Source organism: Perna viridis, chromosome 12, assembly GCF_037379345.1.
Source record: "Perna viridis isolate PV_CMFRI_1.1 ecotype Kerala chromosome 12, ASM3737934v1, whole genome shotgun sequence".
NCBI classification, from domain to species: domain Eukaryota; kingdom Metazoa; phylum Mollusca; class Bivalvia; order Mytilida; family Mytilidae; genus Perna; species Perna viridis.
The window spans coordinates 4359808-4382970 of record NC_142456.1 but is presented as its reverse complement, the minus strand read 5'-3'; the positions used below and the strand labels follow the sequence as shown (position 1 = coordinate 4382970).

The window sequence follows — 23163 nt, the reverse complement described above, 5'->3', positions numbered from 1 at the left end:
ATTATTTTATTTTGCAGATTAATTTCCACACATTTTATGTTGAATTCATTTTTATTTTGCTGGGAGTAGTCGTATGCATACAGTAGAGTCATACATTTGAGATGATATTTTGAAGTTCCAAAAGGTGTAAAGTGGCGGATCAAGAGATTAAAAAAGTGGGGTGTTTCAAAACTATTATTTTCTAATATTTGCCCTTGAAAGTAACACAATTTTCCAACAAAACTGCGGGTTCCGATCCATGGATCCGCCACTAGTAGATATATGAACAAGTAATGGTTGCAACTATACCAGCGTAATCAAGGGAACCAAGATTCAAGCGGAAATCAAGAGAATTCTGGGACAAAGACTAGACCTGGAAAACCATACTATCAAATACAATAAAAGTGTATTTAAAATTTATGACCAACACTTATAAATATATTTTAGACTAAAATGTTAGAATAATTTTATTGATCCTACATGTATGTCACCTTTTGCACTTATAAAAAAATGGCAATAAATCAAATTAAATTAATTCGAGATGAATACTGTAATCTGATTGGTTTAAATAATTTTGTTATATCTCAATGGATAAAAAAATATTGACATGCCCCAATTCAGTTAAATTCAGAGCTACTTTTGTCATGTAACTTCGCGCAATAAACAATGTGTACATAGCAAATTTATGTTCTTCACCACTCAATGACGATAATGAATATTTAATGAAAAAATATCTAAACAAAATCCTGAATACTCTAAAAAAAACCTGTTGAAACCAGAATTTTTGTGAAGTCAATTTTTACATGTATCAATTTCACTGTACTTTGAACCTTGGTAAACCGGACATCTGTCTAAACTGAATAAATATTAAATTCCAAAGTAGTTCGCCTGTCACAAGTTTCATTATGTAACTCCACTAAATAAAGTCCTAAGGAACTATATTCTTCTTAGAGGAACGTCGTAAACACAGTACAGAACAAGTTTAAAGCAGGTTATCAACTCATTGTGTTCGTGTTATGTGTACAAATATTTCTACTGCATTAGTAGTGACATGATAAGTAGATTACTTAAAGGTGTTCCTTCTCTTTCTCCGCTAAGTAATTGCTGCATCAGGTACATTTTCAGGAACGTGTTCTGTCTGTTTTGTTGAGTAGCTGTAATGACAAAAGAAGGTTACTTGTAATTTAAAAAAAACATTTATCATATTGTACTGTAATATTTGGTTATTTTAATCCCATTGGTAGATTTTTATTGGGACACGCTCACTTAAACCGAAGTAATATTATTCAATGCCTGCATTATTGACAGTGTGTTACTTTCTAGACCGAAACATTCATATATTAAATGTACATGTATTAGGAAAAAAGTATAAACATTTACATTGGTAAAAAATTGCCAAAATTTCGTGAACACTCCATTCAATTCGAAAAAAAAAATCATAAACCCAAACCATGCATTTTATAAAAAAAAAATGCAGATGATGGATTCAGATTTTCTTAATATCAATTTTAATTTCGGTACTTTTCACTTGTACCATTTTCATCTTGAACTTAACGTGCCTTACAAAATTTGAGAACAATTTTGAAGGTATCTTTTCCGTTTTGCTGCAATGGCAGCGCAGTTGATGTCTTATTTCATATTTGTATTTTTAAAAAGATATTGGGTTCCTTTTTTACCTTTTAAATGTTCTTCAATTATTTAAAACCTGGCTATGACTAATTCGAGATTTAAGACTTTTTCGTCTGCTAGGAAAGGCGTCGAGTCATATAAGGCATTTTAATCCCGATAATATACAGGTATGAAGTTCAGATATGATGTTCAAATCTTTATTTCACACTGAAGTATTTCAAAATAAACTAGTTTGATTGAATTCGTAAGTCGCATGTGGACACTTTCGTTTCATACACAGTGGTTAAAAAATGTCAAGTTAAAAGCAGTTCAGAACTTTCATAAAAAGTAACCATTTTAAAATAGAATAGAATACTCACGACTTTTGGAAAAAATAGTTTGGGATTATCATTGAGTAATCAAGGGAAACAAGATTCTAGCGGAAATAAAAAAAAAATGTAACCAAGGGACAAAGACCAGACATATATGGAAAACAAACAAAAACAACAAAGAACAAGAAGTAACTTAGATAATACATACAAAGTAACAAAAGTAAATGAGCAACTCGGACTCCACTTAAAACTGGGAGCATGGACCAGCTGCACCGTAGGGCAAACGTTCTCTGCTTTTCTGCTTTAACACCAGCCGAGTTATTCCTAAAAAGTCAAGTCCAGGGTAGACGAAAGGTGAAAGGAAAACTATGACACGTTGAACAAATCAGTTTTCATGGTGCAGATGGACACATCATAACGATCCACGAATTAATGGTGACAACTATAAAACTTCTGTAGTGATAACTTCAATCTTTTGGCAACATAACCCTGTTACAGAATCTTAATTGTAAGAAGTCTAGCATAATATGGCATAACGTATGAGTTGTGATATGAAAACTCCATACGCAGGTGCTGAAGGTATATTGCCACAGATGAAAGCAAAGTTTGACAATTCTGAATGAAAAGTCATCACGTTTGTCGTAAAGTTTGGTCAATAGTTTTCCTTTACCATCGATCTCTAAGTGCAGGTCAAGATATGAGGCTTACTTCACAGTGTATGTAGCATCCTTTATCTCAAGTTCTTTGGGGTAGATGCGATGTATCAAATCCCGAAAAAAAAGGATTGTTTAACGATAATACGTCATATATATAGCGGAAACTGAAATTAAAGGATCTAGCTAAACGATGTTCTTTCTTCCGGATTGAATCAGCTATAAATCAACCTAATAAAAGTGAAGGAATAGGTCAGAAAGTAGAGGAGCACAATTTGTACCCAATGGAATGCCGACCATTTGTTGATAAACGCGTCCACCACACTGGACAAATATATCATCAATCAAAAATTTAGCATTTTGAAAACGTCTTCTTCTGTATATTTAGAAGATAATTTGGAATTTTTTTTTCACAAAGTATGAGGAATCTCTACCAAAAACTAAATATTAGTATCTAGGTGTACCATCCTTTTTGGAGAAACAACGATATATAATGTTTTTGAGTCGGGATTTTAACTGAGTATAGGGAAAAGAAATATAAAGTGTTGAACAATTATAGGTTTTAAAGTATTATATTCTGATAATAATCTTGAATTGGGGGTCTCCAGAAGATCTTTCTAATTTTCCAGGATCCACATTGAATTAATACCACTACGGGAGTAACAAGTGTTGTGGTAGGACTGGAGACCCGCTTCGACAGGTGTGAATATAGAAGTTAAAAGTTTTGATAGAGGTTTGGTTGTACATTTTGCAGATCCAGCTACATGTGTATGTAACGTTGCTTGTATGGATTCTTGTGGAGTTTAGGAATCCAGCACATGGACAGTAAATCATAATCATCGTCTTTGGTAGAAAGACCAAAGGAGGATAACACATATTTATGGTTTTACATTATATCTTCTTTGTAGAGTGTAGTGGAAGTATAGATCTAATCACTGCTATTATTTTCTACGTCTACCTCTGAAAACAAACATTGGATGTAATTGAATATGAAATATTTGGTATTGATCTGTACTTGAAATATTGTGGAATTTTCTTGGTTACGATGGCAGCAAGTCTGTATAATGATGAAGGGGTTCAGAAACAGGAGTGTCAAGACTTTTTTTGTAAACAATTTAGTTCGAATGTGATGAAGTCCAAGAGATTTTTGACAATACTACAATTTTTAAACACTTTTACAACACACATTTTTACTTAAGTCCATATAAAATTCAGATACTGTCTATGTTAAAGTGGTTCATGGCGAATAAAACACACCGAACAAACAATGTTTTTTCCATCTACATATGTTATATTTTACGTATTAGTTGTCCTTTCCATATTCTGACCTGTATTTTTGAGAAATTCATACATTTATCTAACACTAAAATCAACCAAATCGAAAAAAATCAAGAACGATAACTCTTGCAAAGTGCTAATTGTATGTACAATCTACACGTGTATAAATTTTATCTCAAAAGTGCAACATCCAAATGGAAAACTATGACGGGTTGTCTGCATGGTCTGTAGTTTATCCTGAATAAGAAATTAAAGTGACTTCAATGGGTTTTTGACATACATAAATCACCTCCTGTCTAATTTTTATGAAGACTGATACCTAATACAAAAGTTATATAATGATTAGATTCAAATGAAAAATTTGAAACACAGAGATAGCTTATATCTAACTGCATGTAGACAAGCATTGCAGATATTAAATACTAGTAATATGTATCAAAAGTAGTAACTAAGTACATATACATGTGGCTTTGTAGGGACGATGCAAACATACTGAGATGCTGACTGCTTAATATAAAGTACAGTCAAATGTAGTTGACATCTTATATCTATCTCGTGCCTTACACAAATAGCCAGATATAATAAGAATAATATGTAATACTAGTTTGAAATATAATGGGTGGAGAAATGCATGTGTTTCATATAGCAAAGACACCAAGAGGCGATGTATATAGACGGTATGCCAACAATAAACGTCAGAGCAACGAGTTGTAATTATGATATACATGATATAAACACCACTTACTTAGATGATATATATTATCATATCAAATCAACTGCATAAAATGTATTTTATTAATTTGATGTCTGTAATGACAATTTAAATTGTGTATATAATGTTTACATAGCTTTGTCTGTATCATAGCTAATTTTGTTTCTTTAATATCAAATCTTCAACTATGGAGGAAGTAAAGATAAACAATCAATCAATTAATACTATACGGATATTGCAGCAAGTCAATGTGTTCAATCATATATTGAGTCTGATTTGCATTTGATATCCGGAAGCGGAGTCCCTTGGTATCTACCGTGTTCTATATTAAGCCTATGTGCGCAAAATGTAAATCCGATAATTTTTTTCCTTGATTCAAAATGATGTATGGCTGATAGATATTTCTCTTAGTACAAACTAGTTAGCTCTTATTGATGAATAACTGTCTTATATTCCATTGATAAAGTGTACCTTCTTGGTGTACTGAAAACAGTCATACAATATTTTTTTATTCTTCCAAAAAATGTTTTTGAATTCATATAGGCATATTGCAGGAAAGGAAAGAAAATGAATCATCGAACACATTGAAATTTGTGCCAATATTTAGTCACGGCTGTTACTATTTCAAAATGGAGTGAGAACCGTACGTCCAAGTTTTGATGAATTTGCAAAATTTTAAATTCATTTTTTTTCACAGGTTGACTCACTATAAATTCTACAACAAATGTACAATATTTCTTTAAGTTTAGCACTAAATGGATGAAAACAAGCTACATACATTATTATATATTTCAGCATCATAAAGTAGCATTGGTTTGATGGTATGGTCACAAACATGAATTAGGATTTAAAGAAAAAATGCATATGTGGGTCCTAGGTCTTGCCTTAGGTCAAACCTTAACTCTCTAGTGCTCAATTTGCTCGCATTCATGGCGCTCATTTCGCATGTTAACGTGTGATACTTTAATATACATTAGTTCTTCCATATTAATATCATCACATATGGAACACATAAAGTATACGGTCATGTGCATAATTATGAAACAAGCAAATGTTTTTTATGGACATACATGCCAATGATTTTTATGCAGTAAACTTTTCAATAAACGTCAAAAAAACTTTTTTGCAGTGGGACATTCGCTATTTTACAAGAGGAAATTTTCGTCTTAGATTTCCTTTCGACATATTTCTCTTTATTGTTTTTATCACCGTCTGCTATATATTACTGTTGAAATGAGATCAAGAATTAATTGAGGTAACAGACACACGTTTTATCACAGTTTATCAATTTGTAAAAAAACTAATTTGTAATTTAACAGTTAGCCACACGAGTAACATGCTATATACACTAGCATATAACAACCACAGCGCGTTTCTTATTTCCTTCATTGGTTCGCTATGAGCCCTACGTCAATTACAAATCGTATAAACATGAAAAGAACAGGTGTTTCATTTGTGACTTTTTTGTAAACACCAAAGTGGTTTTCCATAACTGACATATTTGATTTCCAAGAAAATAGGATAATTCGTGCGCAAAGAGGAGTATAATAGCTGAATAGTTATCATTTAGTGTTATTCTATAGCTTAAGGCCTGTTACAAATGTACAAATCACGTGTTTTGGAAAATTGTGTTAAAATTTACCCCAGTAATTATCTTTGTACGTTTGTATATGTTCTTGGTTACACTGTCATTGTTAAGGTGACACAGTGCCACATAATTTTATCATACCAAGTATTATTGGGGGCAGCAAAAAGCCCCAGTTATTTTCAAAAGCTAGGCTGTGATGTATGTAGAATCATGAAGGCCAGATACATTTTTGTGGGGACATAAGTGTGTTCACATTTCTCCTTAGCTGCCAAATTACCTCCAAAGTACTTAGGCGAAATGGGATTTTTCTTCTTTTTTTTTCCTCTGGTAAACTAATGAGATGTTAGAACGATTAAGACAAGACAATAGTATCAAAATACTTATCAAGTTATATTTTTTTACTTTAATAAAAACTATTTTTTTGTTTAATAATAAGTAATAATTAAAAGAGTGTTTTTTGCAATGAATTTAATACTCAAATTTAAGACAACAACAAATAAAGTTTCTTGATTGTAAAAGGAACAAAGCCAAAGCTACATGAATAAGTACAACTCCTACTCCATCTCAAACTGGCCAAGATGGCTTTGTGCCTTTTACAATTGAGGAATTGCATTCTCACATGTCTCCTGCCTTTGTTTTTATAAGTGGATCGAACTCCGCAAAAATTCACGACGGTGTTGAAAGATAAAAATCATTTTTGTTGAAAGGAATCAAACGGAAGTGAACTGTTTTCAAAAGTTTTGTAATTTACTGGACTTGAGGTGGTAGACCTTGGATAAGGGACCTAACTCTTGAAATCAGGGATATGTTTGTATCGTATTTAATTTCACCAAAGCCTTTCATGCTTTCACTTGAAACAGAATGAAATAAATCCAAGTTAATCTGATGCTTACATGAGATTGATGTAAAATGCTGAATACAAACGTTTCAATGATTTTAAGAGTTATATCCCTTACCTTAGGTCTACCTCCTTAAGAACTTATCCCCTTTCCCGTACAAAATGTGTTTTAGAATTGTTTGTGTATAGTGTGTTTGGATGTAGTGACATCAGATTGTTAAATTACTGCATCCACTTTTGTGAATTACCTGAATATTCAAATAATTAAACATTTACACAAAGATATTGGTTTACAAGAACAGATATCAGGCGATTTACATATCCATGCAAGCTTTGAATGGAGCAACTTATTACAATAAAAGGTAATTTTAACTTGGGAAATAAGAGAGGATACTTGCATTCGGGAGACTTTCTTTTTTCAGGGAAACTCGTAAAACACAGAGATAGATAGAAGTCCATGATGTGATTTACTATAGTAATGGATAATTTTTATATTATCGAATTAGCCGGCAGTGAGTGCAATTAAGATAATATCAGTTACCGTCAATTGTTTGGCATCCGCTATGCCCAGCGTCAGCAAACGTCAGATAGTATAATTTTAAGAGATCGGAATGTGGAAGAGTAATCAAGGAAACCAAGATTCTAGCGAAAATCAAAGGAATGTAATCCAGGGACAAAGACCAGACATGGAAAATAGACAAACACAACAAAGAATGTAAAGTAACTAAAATAATACATATAAAGTAACAAAAGTAAATGAGCAACTTGGACTCTACTTACCAGTTGCACCGGTAGGGTAAGCGTCCTCTGCTTTTCTAGGAACACCAGTGGGGTTGCCCATAAAAAGTCAAGTCCAGGGTAAACGAAAAAGGAAAGGAAAACTATGGCACGTTGAATAAATCAGTTTTCATGGTGCAGATGGATACACCGTGACGATCCACTAGTTCATGATGACGACCATAAAACTTCTGTTATAATGACTTCAATCTTGTAGCAACATAATCCGTTTCGAAAAGCCTTATTGTAAGAAGTTTTTCGCGATACAAAAAGTCTGCTTAGTTACGGCATAACATATGAGTTGTGATATGAAAACTCCACACGCAGATGCTGAAGGAATATTGCCACAGATGAAAGGAAAGTTTGACTATTCTGAATGAAAAGTCTTCACGTTTGTCGTAAATGTTCTTTAATAGTTTTCCTTTGCCATCTATCTTTGAGTGTAGGTCAAAATATGAGGCTGGCTTTACAGTGTCTGTAGTATCCTTTATCTCAAGTTCAATGGGGTGGATGCGATGTACCAAGTCCCCAAAACTAGGATTGTTTAACGATATAAGGGTGAAGAAAAATGTTAGAAAGTAGAGGAGCACAATTTGTTCCCATTGAAATGCCGACTGTTTGTTGAAAAACGCGTCCACCACACTGGACAAATATGTTGTCTTTAAAAAATCCAGCTTTATGAAAACATATTCTTCTGTATATTAAGAAGATGATTTGGAATTATTTTTTTTTACAAAGTATGAGGAATCTCTACCAAAAACTATATATTTGTATCTAGGTGTACCATATTTTTTGGAAAAACTACGATGTATAATGTCTTTGAGTCGGGATTTTAACTAAGTATAGGGCAAAGAAAGATAAAGTGTTGAAAAAAATCATAGACTAGGTTTTAATACTATTATATTCTGATAATAATCTTGATTTGAGGGTCTCCCAAAGATCTTTTGAATTTTTTCAGGATGTACATTTGATTAATACCACTACGGGAGTAACAAGTGTTGTGGTAAGACTGAAGACCCTCTCTGACAGCTGTGAGTATAGAAGAGTACCTGCGATATACCGGACTGGATATGAGCAAAAATGATCAAAATGTGCATTTGTTTGAATTAAACATAGTAATACTATTAAATTAAAGTAACTTAGCAACTCCCCCCTTTTTTATAGGCTGGGGTTATTTCCCCTTTTGACTAATTGTTGTAATTGCATACATTTATAAAAATGCAGGTAGAATATTGATAAGAAGTTTTTGACCGATTAGTTTTATATTTACTTTACGAATTAGTGTGATTGAACTGAGATTTAAATCAAATCTTCATATGTATATTTTACGCCATGTACATGTAACTTACAAATCATGTTTCCTCCATAGAAGGGTTGAGATGGTTTGACTGCCAGTACACTAATCGTCAAAAGTAGGAAAACAACGACAAAAGACGGTCCAAGTTTCTTTTGTACAGACAGCATCTGTGAATAAATATAAAAAAAATTAATGTAGAATTTTTCGTTTTACTAGATTTTAACTTACTGGCGATATCTTGAATTTGTACATTTTCGGAAATATAATATATATAAAAATGAGAAAAAAAGATATTATTCTTTTTTATTGTGACCTCATATAAACTAACTAGTAATTCAAATTAATTTCGGCAAAATACGCTGTTTCTAGTTCAAATATAACAATATGCTTACCCTGAAACTTCGCGTCTGATGAGTAATTATTACAGATTTAAGATGAATCAGTGTTTGGTTTTAAATCACGTCTTAGTGTCACGCATCTGACAGTCTTTAAAAATCTAAATTGCATATGGACATTTATTGACAATAATTTCATTTCTTATAAAAACTATTGTTTTTGAATTATCATTATGTGGTTGACAGTAACGTTATCATGTCATGTCAGATTAAGGCAAAATACATGCTTCTGTGCATTTTCTTTGTCGTCTTTCTGGTATGTAAAAACATTTACAAGACGGAATTTTTAATTTGATATTACACGGCTTTATGCCATCATTCAAGTTTAAAATGTACATTTTAGATACGCCTAAAGTAGACGAAATTTCGAATTAAAAAAGAAGGTTTAAATAGATTGATTGATTTCTGTCATGTCACAAGAATGATTTATATATATTTAGTCGTTTGGTGTTGGTCCACAACCAAAGTATTAATTACTTCAGCTTGTGTTCTTCTACCCCTCTCGTTTAGATATTCAAGAAGCATCTTTTTGAATTCCAACAACTAAAAACTGGGAAAAAAAACTTTCATTTCTGGTGGAAAGCATGTTAATTAAGATACGTAGTTTTAATATGAAAATTGGGGGCGGATTCCGGCGGGTGCGTGGCGGGCCTGCGCCCCCTTCCTAAAATTTGCAAAGCGTGGGTTGTCAGGGGGTAGATTTAGACGGTTTGATGTTGAAACTTTAATTTCTTGCTAATTTTACCACAAAAGATATCTACATTGCACTCACTCTAGAAGAATATTTCAAAATTTTTTTCTCCTCGCTCCGCTCGGCGAAATTTTAACTGTGCGCCCTCCTAATCTGAAATCTTGAACCCCCCTGAAAATGACGTGATGTTAGGTTTCGTGCTAGGATACAAATGTACCACAACGGCTTAGGCAACACAAAAATAAAGTCGACAAACATGAATTTCCACACCCAGCCCGACCATGATTATTTTCTTTACATAGCATTAAAACATTTAAACCATTGTTAAGGCGTCTACTATTCAGTGACGTCTTTTATGGTGGCCAAAAATAGACAGAACTTTAAAATAAAAAAAAAATAAAAAAAATACATCTTACTAAATCAAAAGTAGCATTAATGTGAAGTAGTAATTATGCAAATCATATGCAAATGTAAAGTACTGAAATTACGAGTGCAAGAAGTTGCTAACAACTAGTAATACTATTCAGATACATTGTAGTTAAGGATTGAATTATAAGGATTTTTATTTGTTTTGTAAGTGAATGGTCCGAACATGTCACTTAGTCTGGTGTATATTGTATTGTTTATGATGTGCAAGCTTACACACTACATTACAGTCAACTGGACTCGTTGTGCTACTTTTCCTTAACATTGGAGTCACATAGAATTTTGACTTTTTAATTTGTTTCACCATTGGATGTAGACCCTTTTGTTATAATTTGATAGATCCTTAGACGAGTTTCTTGACCGGTGTTGTTCACTATATCCATTGTTTGATTGATTGGTGTTTAATGCCCAACCAAGCAGCAGTATTTCAGCTATGACCGATGAACATGAAAATGGATGATAAAATGAAAATGAAATGGTGATGAAATGAAAATTGGATAGGATACTAGAATTTCGATTGTCACTGGAAATATAAGCCATTTTCTAATAGTTTTGCTTTATATTACCGACGTGTTAGTTGATTATGTTTGGTTGATTGATTGATTGTTTGATTGGTTGATTATCTTTATTTCCTCCAAAGTTGAATATTTGATATTTAATGGCCTCATGTGGCATTTAGCAGAATATATGTATGTCACAAAAATGTACTAAACTTTTTGTATTATCTTTTTCACCACTTATGTGATATATCATAGCAAATCAACTGCTTAGAATATATTTTGTTAATTTAGTGTCAGTAATTTGACAATTTAATCTGAGTATATATTATAGTTAATTGTGTTTCTTGCTACTTCGGACGATAATGCGTTCATGGCAATCGTGACTCCACCCAACATCGACACGAGCAGGTTATCATCATGCTGATAAAATATATTACGGATTCTTGAACAGGACGTATTTCAAAGATCTTGTAAAACATCTCTGATCGAACATCTAGAAGTTGTTTGCAACTAAGTACTAAAGTCTAACAATGTCTATTGAAAAAGACTTGCATAAAAAACAACATGCAAGCCTTTTTGTTTACGAAATATCCCCAATCTCATGGTGGTAGCTATAAAATAAGTTTTCTCTTCACAGGCAAAACATTTTTTTAAAGTTGGTATTAGTACAATTTAAAGTGTTGATGACGTCACTGTCACGTGGCTAGACGATAGCAGGGGCGGATCCAGGATTTGAGTTTAGGGGACGTAAATTGAGTTAAAAAATGCCGTGCAAAGCAAGGCAAAAAATATTATGGGGTGAAACTTGTGGTGAAAAATGTTTCTCTTACCGATTAAGGGGGGCGTGGGGGGGGGGGGCGTACGCCCGTTACGCTAGTCCTTGGATCCGCGCCTAGATAGACAAAACAGGAATAGTACATATGATCATGGCTGCAAATTTAGATCGGGAACCCGAATTCCAGTAGGAATACATTAATAGAAGACAGTGCTTAAATTTGCGTGTTTTGATTAAAGTTTTACAGTTTCACATATTTCTTTTTCATTTGAATCCTCGTCAACACTTTTTGTGAAATAAGGATTGAATGCCTTAAAGAAGAATCTATTTACAAATGGGGTTTGAAACGTGACGAAAAAGAGCAGGTATAGAAAAGAATGACTAATACCGATCGAAGCTGCGTGAAACCAAATGTTTACCATCCTGGACCAGATATTTGGTCCCCTACCCCCAAAAATATTTATATTGCTTGATTAAACTGCACATGAAAAATGAGAACAACTCTTCAAAAAAGACTCATTTTTTACATAATAAACTCCTTTCTAATCAAAATGAATTAGAATATCCGATTCTAGAACTCGATTTTAAAATTTTCTAAATACTAGTCTTGCTCAACTAAACAAATTCGACCAATCAAAAGGCTGAAAAAAAGGTTTGCGGATATTTGAGTTAAAAAACACTCCAGACCTGATTTCAATCATGATTTCAAGATTTCAAGATTTTATGAATGTGGATCCCGAGGTTCCAAATGACGATTCTCAACACTGACTGCCTATTGGGTACAAACTTGCTATGATTTAAAAATTATTAAAAAAGAGTTAAACCCGAATTTCTAGCAAAAAAGTTAAAGGCTCTTTAACAAAATTTTATTTATTATAATTGACGTTTTCAGAAAGACATGTAATGAGAAATTACATATTGATCTCCAGAGTGACACACAAGAACATTAAAAAAAGGATATAAGGTATATTAAGATGAGGCGGAGGCACACATCTATATACAATTGTAATATCAAGTAAGTCGTTAATAAGTGAATATTTAGATAATTTTAAATATATGAAAAAAAAACGTAAATATGTGAACATCAGAGAGAGTCTAAAACTTACCTTTGTAGTAACTTTTCCTTCAATTTAAGGACACTTATATTATATTTGACTATATTATAGATATTATCAACATCAATAAGTTTCTGTCTGTGTGTCATGTGCATTCATTTTTTTTTGGATTACAACTCGTAGACAAAAACTACATCTAAATGCTTTTAACAATTTAGCTTACATAATGTTGCGGTAATGTTTTGTTAAAAAAATTGTGTTCGTCAATGAGACAAAAGATCAAAGTACGGGATGATATGAACCCGGAAGACAACTGCATGGATGTGGCTTTATGTACTAGACCCATAAACTTTTGGACACAAACTTTTAGGGAATACAAGAGCTATCATACTACGCATCGCCATAGTGATGTAATTTCGAAGCATTTTCCCTTTGCTTTTAATATTTATACCTGATATCTTACTACTTCAGGTCTTAGTTTAGTTTAAAGTATTAATTTTTATCAGCCCCGTGCAGGTCCGGGTGTTAAAAGAATAGGCCTGTAGCAGCGCTAAGCTTGTCGTAAAAGGCGACTAAATAGTGCTCAGAACCCTAGCCGAGGGCTAGGGCGCTCTGCCCACAGAGCAACTGGGATGTGTGCCCCAGGTGGTGGAATGGGGTACCCCTGGCGTGTTACATGCTGGGGTTGTCAGGCTATAATACGGAAAACCTGATCGCAAACCATAGTGGTGCACCGTGTTGGGAAAGATGCCACGTTCCTCGCACATTAAAGAACCCTACTGTGGTATTCTCCCGGAGTAGGAACCATAGCGCTCCGCCACAGGAGGCTAAATTGCCCGACCCTACCCACCTCTCCCTATTTCCAGTGGCAATCAAAATTTATCGACCCCATTATCCTTGTGTCCCATCCCTTTTTCATTTCATCATCATTTTATGTTCATTTTATCATCAATTGCATGTTCATCGTCTGAATATAGCTGAAATACTGCTGCTCGGACGTTAAACCCCAACAAACAAACAAACAAACAAATTCGTGCATTTATATAAAAAAAAAATAATGACGAGTAAAATTTGTATGATAAAAGAGAGATAACTCAAGCAGAAATTGTTCTGATGCGAAAAATATTTTTTTTATATTTTATATTTTTCAAAGTTTTCTTTTTGAAAGTGTTAAATTTAAAAGCCTTTGATATAGAAGCCAATCATAAATCAATTGAAGAAATGCATTTTACGGACTACAAAAAAAAACCAACTAAAAACAAACAAAAAACAACTTACGGTACATTTCCTGAGTATGATAAAACGTTATTAAACGCTCTACCAATAGCTTCTCCGACTTCATCATTCCTGACAATCTGAATTTGAGGAATTTGTATGGGCACTTTTTTAATGTAAGATTTTCTCAAAAGTGCAGATCTCAATACAGAAATGAATAGTGTTATGTAAATATATATCATATGTAGATTGAAAAAAGACATTGTTTGGTGGGTTTATCTACTCCATGAATCACTTCTACCATTGGCAGTATCTGAATTTTATGTAGACTGGTACTCAATGCATAGATTCATGTTGAAACAGAGACTAAATTTTTGAAGCATTTCTGTTTTAATTACTTGTATAACATTCCTACGTGTATATTTTTCGTTTTGCTCTCATTGAAGAGGAAAAGATCGCGCGACGTACATATACATTCTTGCAACAGTATGCAAGCGAGACATTTATGAAAAATCTGTCTTCAGTTAGCATCTTCAAACAGGTTGTGTGAATTAATTATTAAAAAGTACAACTGAGACGAAGTAAAAATATTCTTTTAATCAACAGAGGAAAATTTACCGTGTTGAACATGGAGTAATCCCATAAACTTCAATATTCTCCAGGGAGCAACAGAATGAATATTTAATAAATGATATGGTAACAGTCGAAACATTCTAGCCTTCACAACAAAGGCAATATAACTCTCGTCACATCGTTTAACGTCTTTATAATATAGAGGTCTGTACACATGTTGTTTTACTTGATAGAAAGCCACTTTGAGGAAAATGAGTCTCATGATTAAAAAACGTGGGTAAAAAAGATCTAATGGAAAAATCGACAAAAAGAAGGATTACTTTTCAGACTTCACATAAATGGAGCAAGAATGGATTGGGGAAGAAAACAAAAAGGTAAATATAGTTTATTCAGTGCTATAGCAGTAGGTTATGGATAAAACAGCTCACTATTTAAAAGGGGCAAATACGTCTATAAAAGACGTAGAGATAGTACTAGTGTTCTTAGAGGAGAGCCAAATATGGAAACATATGCCCCGCCGCAGTAAGATGCTGAAGGGTTACGATTACGACGGTTCTATAATTATTCTGCGTACAACTTTAGAACGATATATAACGACTAACGGCGGGACTTAGAACAAAATACGTACGATTCCAGGCTATAGAATGATTAATTCTACCCACTGACGATTCCAGACTAGAACGATCAGGCGCGTAGCTGCCGTTAGGCAAAAAAGCTTTTTCCTGCACTTAATTTTGCCAATTTTTTTTGGAGATAAAATACACCCTGGAGAGGCATAAATGATGCTTAAAACGCTATCTCCGCGGAGCTTCGGGTGGGGGTGGGGGGGGGGGCGAAGCGGCCCCCAGACCCCCTGCCGTAATTTTGCCTACACTTCAATTTGGCATCAGCTACGCGCCTGACGGTTCATTCCAGAATATAGAACGATTCTACCCTCTGACGATTCCAGACTAGTACCATTCATTCCAGACTATAGAACAATTCTACCCACTTACGATTCCAGACTACAACCATTCTACCCACTCACGATTCCAGACTAAAATGATACTACCCACTGACGATACAACATGTTAATCCTATAGCATTATTGGTTTTCTGTGTGCATTTCATTAAGTTCTTATGTGCCGTAAAATTGTTGTTCCACTATTGTTTTGATTTTATTCAAGACAAGGCTTCCATAGTGCTACTTCTTCAATCTATTGTCTGCATGATGGTTCTGGCCTCAGAAGATTATATTCGCCTTAAAAAAGTTAGGCTTTAAAACAATAATTTACCCTTCCGCAAACATTTGCCTGTCCGCAGTCAATAGACGTTAATCATTAATATGAAGTTGCGTCGTTATTTTATTTTTTAGTTATTTTGAAGAAGTGTCATCATTCTGTAACCGTGGATTTTATTACTTTCGTTGTTGGGGCCTCTGAGCCTACTTGAATGTGACTTTTCATATAGTACACTTGTTGAAGTGCATGTTAAAGACCTTTTGGTGATCCCTATTTTGTATTTAAGTTATACACTGGTACTTTTGACCATATCCGTTTTTTATTTAGTGATTCTACCCTCTAAAAATTCTATCCGCCTAGAACGATTCTACCTAGAACGATTCTAGCCTCTAAAAATTCTATCCGTATAGAACGATTCTAACCTCTAAAAATTCTATCCGGCTAGAACGATTAAATTCTACCCTCTGGCATTGTTTTTTTTTAATTACTCTAAATTGATTCATGAAGATACTCCCTATAGGTTTCTGAAGAAGACTCATCAGGGACTGTCTGGGCTGACAGAAAGGTAGAGAGTTTAGAACATGATGAACTTCTTTCTAATGTAACGAACGCCATGGCAACACCAAATAAGATCGAAAATCCGCACTGAATCGGGGAAGATCGTAAATCGAGACCTTTCCGAAAGAACGTAAAGTCCATTTCATCTTCAAAAGGTTTAGGCGAACAAATTGTCAACATTTATGATTTACGATCTTAGTTTATGAAATATTGTCATAATTACACCCGAAGTACTCAAATATGTCCTTTGATTGTTTTATCAAGAGGTATAACGTTAGCAGATCAATATTCTAAATCACGATGTGTTTGTTTTCGCTTAGTAGATACCGTATAAAAACTGATCATAAAATTCTAACTATTCTTAGTCATAAATCTGACATTAAGTTCACAGATCTTTGACCATAAGGTATGTTCTCCTCAGTCTAATATAATGTTTTAAGGAGCAGCGATTTGACTCTTTATGAAAGGATCGTTATTAATGTTCAGTTTTTCTCCTCAGTCTTTATCTATATTTTATTTTGATTCATAATGTTTTATCATACATGTACATGTATGAAAGTTAAGATACTGTTTTACCTACAGAATGATGTACATGTAGAACGCCCTGAATTGCGTATTTTGTGATGAAATCCGACCTCTCTACTAATAGTTTCAGCTTATTATAAAAAAATGAATGTATGTATATAAATATGTATATTCCAGTTCGTACTGGACATGATATCCCTACTTCTGATGGGATACCACACATCTGACTTGTTGGTGAAAGTTTACATGGCATAAAACTGATAGCTCTGATTGCGAACGGACCAGTTGATAGATTGAGTCACGATTTCCAATTCTTGATGGATATTGACTCGTTATGAATTCATACATGTGCATGTATAAAACACGATGACTTGAAACAAAATGCTTTTTAATATCTTTAAATTTTGATAATGCCAGTGTACAGTGCAAAAATGGGTGTTAAAATATTAATATTTCACTGCAAGGGTATATATCAACAGCAGGGGACGTATTGAATAACTGTGACATGCTTGTCTCATTGATAAACACCTAGAAAATGAGTAAGCAAGTCAATTGACTTCACATGATACAACTCAAATGATTTAAAACAGCTGTCAATTTCTGTCATTTAGAAGTGCTTTATTTACTTCTGGCAACAGTCAAGTACCAGAACACAGTTGTGGGTCTTGACAAAAACGGTATGAAGCCCTCGATATTAATTCCACGTTTGTATTGTTGATATTTTGTTAGCTCATCTGGTCAAAAGATCGTGTATGAGCAGTTACATGATTAACGTGTTGTAAAATGCTTAAAAATTAAGCCATTAAGATTTCATAGACAAATTTTTCATTAAGCTTCCATGGTCGCACAAGTATTCAATAAAATTATAGATCTGAACTTCAGTTTAAATATTGTAAAGATATTGTTGCGTTGTTCATCAAGTAAAGCAAGGTTAATAAAATTAAAAATCCGAAAATATGTTCTTACATGAAAATGTACTAACAATATAAATGTGAAAATTCGGACTTGCCGAATCAATAAAGTGTAAAATAGTTTGATATTTGCAGGAAGATGGAAACACGCAGAGAAGCGTCAAGTGCAGCACGAGATCGTCTGCTTGGGCGGACGCACGTGCAGGAAGAACTTCTGGACTGGGTCCGAAAATTGCACACGCTAGAAGACTCAAGGTAATGAAACTTGTTTTAAAATATTTGTTTTTTATACTTTAATACATTCATGTACATGTACATGTATTTTCATACACGTACAAGATCATTTAAAGCAGATATTTGCAGAAACTTGTCATGATGTTGTCATGATGTTGCAAACAATATAAGAATATATAAAATTTTATTGACGAAAATTACATTTTAATATATAGAATATATAAATTTGAATATAATAAATGTAGTACGCTGCAAAAGGTTAAAAGTTAAAAATAGGACAAATATTAATACCTTATTGAGTATCGTAAGGCAATTCATGATCAGGTATTCATGTACATGTACAGTTGCTCACGTGTTTCCGAGGCAATTTATAGAACTCTGCTATGGTTCAAAGGTTAGACAGAGTCCAAAAAGACTAAGTCTACACCTACTCAAAGATGGGCTGTAAAATTAAACGTGTGCTAAATTTACAAATAACTGCCTCAAAATATAGAAACCTCAATATCTGGTTTCTCTGTACACATGGCACATGCTGTATTTTATTTTGTAATGACGTTGATCACTAAGGTACAAATATTGTTTAAAAACCATGTCCACACCTAAGGAGCAACACTTGTCAATTAAAAACTATGTCCACACCTAAGGAGCAACACATGTCAATTTTGTCTCAAATGTTAGACTATATACATTGTAGTAATAAAGTTTATTTCTTGAAATTACTGCTTTGGCAGTCATTGTTTTGTTTTTATTTTGAACAGACAATGTCGGTGTTTTGTCTTAAAAACCACTTATTACACATGGTTCACGCACAAACCAATTACGAATCACTTCTGAGAAAGTGGCAAAGAAAAAAATCATGATTATATATGATTGTACACATTTGCTAGGAAAAAAGGCGCTCAGTTATCATGGTGTAGTAGATTGAAAATACTTGCGTCAGATATCTTGGTGTGGTAGAAAATACTTGCGTCAAATATCTTGCTGTGATAGAATATACTTGCGTCAAATATCTTGGTGTGGTAGAAAATACTTGCGTCAAATACCTTGTGTGATAGAAAATACTTGCGTCAAATATATTGGTGTGATAGAAAATACTTACGATGACACCAATTATCACTTTATTTAACTCGAAAAGTGAGAGGACTTTGTATAAGTGCCAGATATATATACATTGTACATGTAGCATTAATGCACCCATGCAAGTTGTAAGAAAAATCTTTTAATTTGCCTTTTCAATTATATAGATCGAGATGACTCCCATGATCACCATTTTGATAAAAAAAAAACACACCATTGCTGGGAACTCGATTTATACATTCGCTCGTTCATTTGAGACCGTCCGAATTGTTTCTGGATCCGTAACTGGTGTACTTTGTTTTTTGTTTGTTTGTTTGTTTGTTTGTTTGTTTTGTTTTGTTTTGTTTTTGTATTGTTTTGTTTTGTTTTGTTTTGTTTGTTTGGTTTTTTTTTTTTTTTTTTTTTTGGGGGGGGGGGCTGGTAATGGGTTTGGGTAATGATTGGGGATTTCTTTATACAACTCTACTGAAAAACTTAATTATATGTATCTAAGAGAAGAACAGTATCTTCTTATAAAGCGTTTATACATGTACATGTATCTAGGCATACATGTACATCTGATGTATGATATATGTAACCGATGTACATGTATATTGAATGTCAATGTTTCCATGTGAAAAGAACTATAACCCAATTTAAATAATGCAGTCTGTAGTCAGAATGAATGAACTAACCGAGAACTATTACATTTTTTATAAAAAACTTGCTACTGGTTCAAGTTTGATTTGTAATTCTGAAAACTATCTGAGTCATACTACAGGCTTACAAAATGTGCATGTACATGAAATTGTAACTTAACAGAAAGAGTAATCAAGGGAACCAAGGTTATAACGGTAATCAAAAGAATGTAATCCACGGACAAAGACCAGACATGGAAAACAGACATACACAACAAAGAACATAAAGTAACTAAAATCATACATACAAAGTAACAAAAGCAAATGAGCAACTCGGACTCCACTAAAAACTGGGAGCATGGACCAGGTGCACCGGTAGGGTAAACGTCCTTTGCTTTTCTAGAAACACCCGCCGAGTTGCTCATAAAAAGTCAAGTCCGGGGTAGACAAACGAGGAAAGGAAAACTATGACCCGTTGAATACATCAGTTTTCATGGTGCTGATGGTTACACCATAACGATCCACGAGTTCATGATGACGACCATAAAACTTCTGTGGTGATGACTTCAATCTTGTAGCAACATAACCCTGTTCCAGAAGCAGACAATTCAATATATCTTGTTTGATGCCTACGGGTGCATGGTGTGGGTTATTAACGTGCGGAGAAAAGAAAACTTACATAAAAATCTGATAAATACATGAAAACAGGGGTGATATTATTGTTATTATAGTTATTACTTATGTAATTAATATGAGGCAGGTGTTTTCTGTAATATAATACTGATGTTTGTATGCCTTTTACAGTTTTACCTTAGCTAGGATTTATCTTACTTCATAATTTGACAAACTTTTGAGTTGTGAGCTATGACTTTGAACTTTTACAAGTCGGCGTAACAGGCTAACTGAAATTGGGCTCTCAGTGCTTGTATGGTCATTGGGTAAATTTATATTTATTATTGTAACGTTACGAGGACTTCACCCTCTGACAATAATTCCTATATAACATACTTCAGACCTCTTTAGACCACAGCCGTAGTGCAATAGTGATTAACACATGACCTACATTTCGTGCAACTTATAGGCTGCGTCTATTAAAAAGTATGATTCTTATTAGAATGGAAATAAATCAGGGAAACTCTATTTTATCATTGTTTTACCACGGGCTTCCCATTTATGTCGTTTTTCAACCTCTCCCTATCACTCGGGGTAAAACAATGTAACATAAATGGCCAGCCCTTTTATTAATTGTAACTAAAATAAAAACAAACAAACAAACAAACAAAGTAATAGGAACAAGATTAAAACATTGTAACCGACGTTTACGACAATAATATTACAAATGTATTGATGCAACTGTGGGCTGAAGCATAAAACTCGGTCTAAGTATAATTTATAGGTCAATATATGTTCTTTATTTGACCTTTATGTCAAAGGTTATAGCAAAATGTATGAAAGAAAAAATGTTATCTAAATAATTCTTGGAGCATTGTCAACATCCCATGACGACCTACCGTGCTAGACATTATGGAGACCACAACGACAGAAAAGTTATGATTAATTAACCCAAAGCTATTTACATGTAATAATTGAGCAATAAGTAGATAAGGGGGGTTTAATGGGAAGGGTAATAAGTCAAGGAGGTGATTGATTGGGTCGGTCTATTGTTATTGAGAGTTGGATGATTACATTTGAATTCGAATTTATAACAGTAGCTTAGTGTAATTATAGACTTACATATGTCATGGGATAAAGCAAAAAATAGCTCACATGTTCACATTTCAAAGCTATATCAGTCTTCAATGTAGGGTATACTAGTTATGGATATTTTTTTAGAATAATTAGGAATAATTTATCACTTTCTCTGTGATTGGTGTGTTTTGTTCACGACTACTTTTATAGTGTAGTTTGGTATTAGCATTTATTTCGTCACAGAATTGGGTAGCAACTGTGAAATATGAATATTGATATAGTAATTGCAATTACAGAGGCAAGACTGATTGCACTTTGTTTTGCAAGTTAAATCGTATTTATTGGAATGATAACACAAAATTGCTTTTAAAGGAGACAAAATTACTTGAAGAAGTATTTCTTGAAATAAATCAAAAGCGACAAAATGACTAAAACAATCATCAGAGTGCCCATACAAATTCCTCAAATTCAGATTGTCAGGAATGATGAAGTCGGAGAAGCTATTGGTAGAGCGTTTAATAACGTTTTATCATACTCAGGAAATGTACCGTAAGTTGTTTTTTGTTTGTTTTTAGTTGGTTTTTTTTGTAGTCCGTAAAATGCATTTCTTCAATTGATTTATGATTGGCTTCCATATCAAAGGCTTTTAAATTTAACACTTTCAAAAAGAAAACTTTGAAAAATATTAAATATAAAAAAAAAATATTTTTCTCATCAGAACAATTTCTGCTTGAGTTATCTCTCTTTTATCATACAAATTTTACTCGTCATTATTTTTTTATATAAATGCACGAATTTGTGTGTGTGTGTTTTTTTTAATTGTTTTGTTCTTTTTTGTTGTTTTTAATGTGAGCTTACTATTATACTACATGACTTTGTACAAATGTATGTTTTGTCACATGATACAGATTGATCTACATCGTATATGCAAGTGGTATATTTTTAAGAAATCAAGATGAGTTGAGGATAACATTCAGACTAAAATGTATCCGTTAGATGTAACTTGCCGAGGCAATAACTTATATACATGTACATCAAACATGTATTTACACGCTTGCACTTCCCATCTTATAATCCAACCCATTTTAGAAATAAATAGGGTACAAAATGTACCTAATTACTTTACTATGTTTCATGTCTGGTTAGGAGTGGATAGGTCTATGTAACAACATTATATTATAGAGAACTTCTTGCAAAATATACAGATTTTGCTAATAATATAATCAAAATAGCTGGGTAATGGTACAAAAAAGTTCAATTATTAAAAACTTACAAAGACCAGTGGGTGATTCGTATTACCCCGTAGGAGGAATACAAATGAAATTTAAGGCAATCTGTGACGCCCTTGACATTCATACACGACGTATATAATACTTTTTTACAATAATAACGGAGTGCAAATACGACGTAAGATTGCTAACAGGAAATCTCATTTTGACTTAAGGTTTTAAATTTGATGTACGATATGCGACTACAATTGTCATGTACATTTTGTATAACTTGATATTTAAGTTTCTGCTTGCCCTTTTACACTATAGTGTAATGAGTTGTGAATGGAACGGCTCTATTGACCCGGTCTGGTCCTTTTTAAGCAGGGAACTTGTAGTTTTTACCAAAAAGGGTCTTGGGTCAACTTTCTC

General features: G+C 33.3%; 1 protein-coding gene and 1 long non-coding RNA gene across 5 annotated transcripts in view; one reads left to right on the top strand and one right to left on the bottom strand.

The window, feature by feature from the left end:
• LOC148600925 (uncharacterized) overlaps window positions 1–23163 on the bottom strand; it is a 28413-nt gene continuing 5250 nt past the window's right edge. The window contains exons 1-3 of one of the 3 annotated variants that reach the window (XR_015917327.1): window positions 12956–13064; window positions 9115–9229; window positions 1–1133 (exon numbers count right to left, since the gene is read on the bottom strand). This is a non-coding gene — a long non-coding RNA (uncharacterized LOC148600925). Of the gene's footprint in view, window positions 1134–9114; window positions 9230–9454; window positions 9600–12955; window positions 13065–23163 lie in introns of those variants that run through there. The other 2 variants (XR_015917328.1, XR_015917326.1) reach the window with 2 other exon arrangements.
• Window positions 21933–23163, top strand: part of LOC148600924 (uncharacterized) — a 38721-nt gene continuing 37490 nt past the window's right edge. For both annotated transcript variants that reach the window (XM_088556395.1, XM_088556394.1), the window contains exon 1: window positions 21933–22072. In XM_088556395.1, the coding sequence (XP_088412521.1) occupies window positions 21948–22072 (125 nt within the window). In that variant the 5' untranslated portion in view covers window positions 21933–21947. The remainder of the gene's footprint in view (window positions 22073–23163) is intronic.